Genomic DNA, 2,238 nt, shown 5'->3' on the forward strand with positions numbered 1-2,238 from the left:
GGTGTCGCTAGAAGCTGAAGATGTGCATTTCCTGTCAGGGTGCTGCAGGCTGAAGCCTTGCGGTCACCAGGAGTGGCCTTTGGGATGTGCCCTGGAGAACTGCGAAGCTTGGATCTGGGATATGTGTGTTCTCCAAAAAGAAAAAATAAATCAATTAAAATATAATAGGCTGGATGCTAGGCTGGATAAAGAACAAGTGTTGGAGCGGGAAAGCTGTCGTGGATAATTTAACTCACATTTTGATTCTCTCCTTACAGCCACAGGGACTTGAAACCAGAAAACCTACTGCTGGATGAAAAGAACAACATCCGGATAGCAGACTTCGGGATGGCATCGCTGCAGGTTGGGGACAGCTTGTTAGAAACCAGTTGTGGGTGAGTGTCTCAGAACATATTGCAAACATCAGTGATAGATTCCAGACGTCAAAGTTGTTTGTAATCAGGGATTCAGTACAGACCTGCAGAGTTACACCAGCATTATTTTCCAGCAAGACAATGAAGTGATAGGCGGGATGCAGTGTGTAAGAGAGCTAAAAGGAGGGGGTTTAGGTGCTTCACAGCGAATTGCAGCCCTCTGTAGGTGTCACAGATGGCTACAAACCCCAAGGCTTTCAGGTTTGGATTCCATCTGCGTGCGTTGGTGTGAGTTTGCTTTCACTGGCCATATAATTTTGGGAAACTGAAAGCAGTAGTGTTGGCTGCTTTCAGAAGAGACTTGAAAAAGATTAGGGGGTGAAAACTCCCAGACTGAGGAGTTCTGAACTAGAATTTGCTTGTTCTGATTAAGCTGCCTGTTTGTAGCTCTTCCTGGTCATGCTCCACCCTGCTCTGATCAGGCTTACACACAGGTTGACAGGGATGCGGACACAAGGGAATTGGCTTGGAGGAGCATTGCGGGGGACATCTAAAAACATTCCCATGGCAATTCAGTTGCCAGCAAGAGCTTCCTAGGAATTTCCAAGGGAGCCAGCAGTAAGCCCACCCACTCACTGAGCAAAGCCAGGGACAGGACATGCTGTCTGGGTCAATGCCCTCACATCGCCATCGCTCTAGACCATGGACCCTGGACCATGCCCACCCTCCGTAGCTATGGCTTGGTGTTGGCTGTGCAGGGGGCTGCATGGTGAGCTGTGGCCAGGGCAGTGGCTGCTGGGAGCTGCTGCAGCCTGACACCACGATGCCATCTTTTGCTGTGTCTGAATTTGTTTTAGCGAGCTCAGCAACTGGAGCTGCAGACAGTCCCAGCAGGTGTCCACCTCCTCCCGTACACAGCTACTCTCCCTGGCCTTTGGTAGTGGGAATCTGATGACTCCAACCCAGCCCTGTCCTCAGCCAGTTACAGTCTGTGTTTTCTCTGTCTGTGCTGTGAGCCAAGGCAGTTCAGGGTACGTGGAGCCATCGTGGATCCCTGCTCAGCCCAGCCATGGCCTCTCAGTCCAGAGTTGTAGAGCTCTGCTGAATCTATCGGCTCTATCATGAGTAATGGTTCACAAAATTATTTGAAGTTCAGAATGTGATGGAATGCTGTTTGCTGAGTGCACTGAGACCCTCCCGTCCCTTCCTGTCCATGTCAGGATTTGACCTCTTAGCAGCACAGATGAAAAGCAAGGAGCTGTGAGTCTGCATGTCCGCGGCTAGCAGCTGCTTTCAGACCTCCCCTCTAGATTAGGAAATGAAGTTCTCCTACATTACCACAAAACCTCTATACTCTTCAGATAAAATTTTCCCCCTTCTTCCCATGAAAAAAACAAGAGGATCTGTAAAAACCAACCCAGTCTTACATTGCCCCGTAGGATTTTTCAAACTCCTCAAGAACCTCTCAGTAGGATTCCTGTTCTTGTTAGCACCAGGTTCTGTCATCCAGGTCTAGAGTCTCAAAGGGAAGCTTCCTTTCCAGAAGCTGTGCTGGAATTCAAACCCGGTGCTCCAAGCAGAGCCAGCCCCCACATCGCAGCCTTAAAAAGCGCTAATAAAGAAATCAATGGAACGGAAGAGATGTGCCTGTAATAAACAGAACACAGCAGCAACGCTATGATCTCCTGCCTTGCAGATGCATTCTAAGTGTGGTGCCAATCACTAGGCCTCCGTGTGAGCTATTACACCACTTCATTAATTCTCTTGGCGTGGAGCCCAGCAGGGCTGATACTGGTGTCTTGTGATCTCTCTGGTTTGGGGGGTGAAGGCAGGAAGGAAGGAAGGGATCTGTAACAAAGGCAGTGCAGTTACAACTCTCTTTCCC

The 2,238-nt window shown here is 49.3% G+C and overlaps 1 protein-coding gene across 1 annotated transcript in view; it reads left to right on the forward strand.

Moving 5' to 3' along the window:
• LOC104502310 (serine/threonine-protein kinase BRSK2) overlaps positions 1-2,238 on the forward strand; it is a gene marked incomplete at its 3' end in the record, with an annotated part of 114,808 nt that overhangs the window by 67,092 nt on the left and 45,478 nt on the right. The window contains exon 4 of the mRNA XM_010146271.1: positions 258-374. Within this exon, the coding sequence (XP_010144573.1) occupies positions 258-374 (117 nt within the window). The remainder of the gene's footprint in view (positions 1-257; positions 375-2,238) is intronic.

This window comes from Buceros rhinoceros, unplaced genomic scaffold, assembly GCF_000710305.1.
Source record: "Buceros rhinoceros silvestris isolate BGI_N320 unplaced genomic scaffold, ASM71030v1 scaffold14972, whole genome shotgun sequence".
Taxonomy (NCBI): Eukaryota; Metazoa; Chordata; class Aves; order Bucerotiformes; family Bucerotidae; genus Buceros; species Buceros rhinoceros.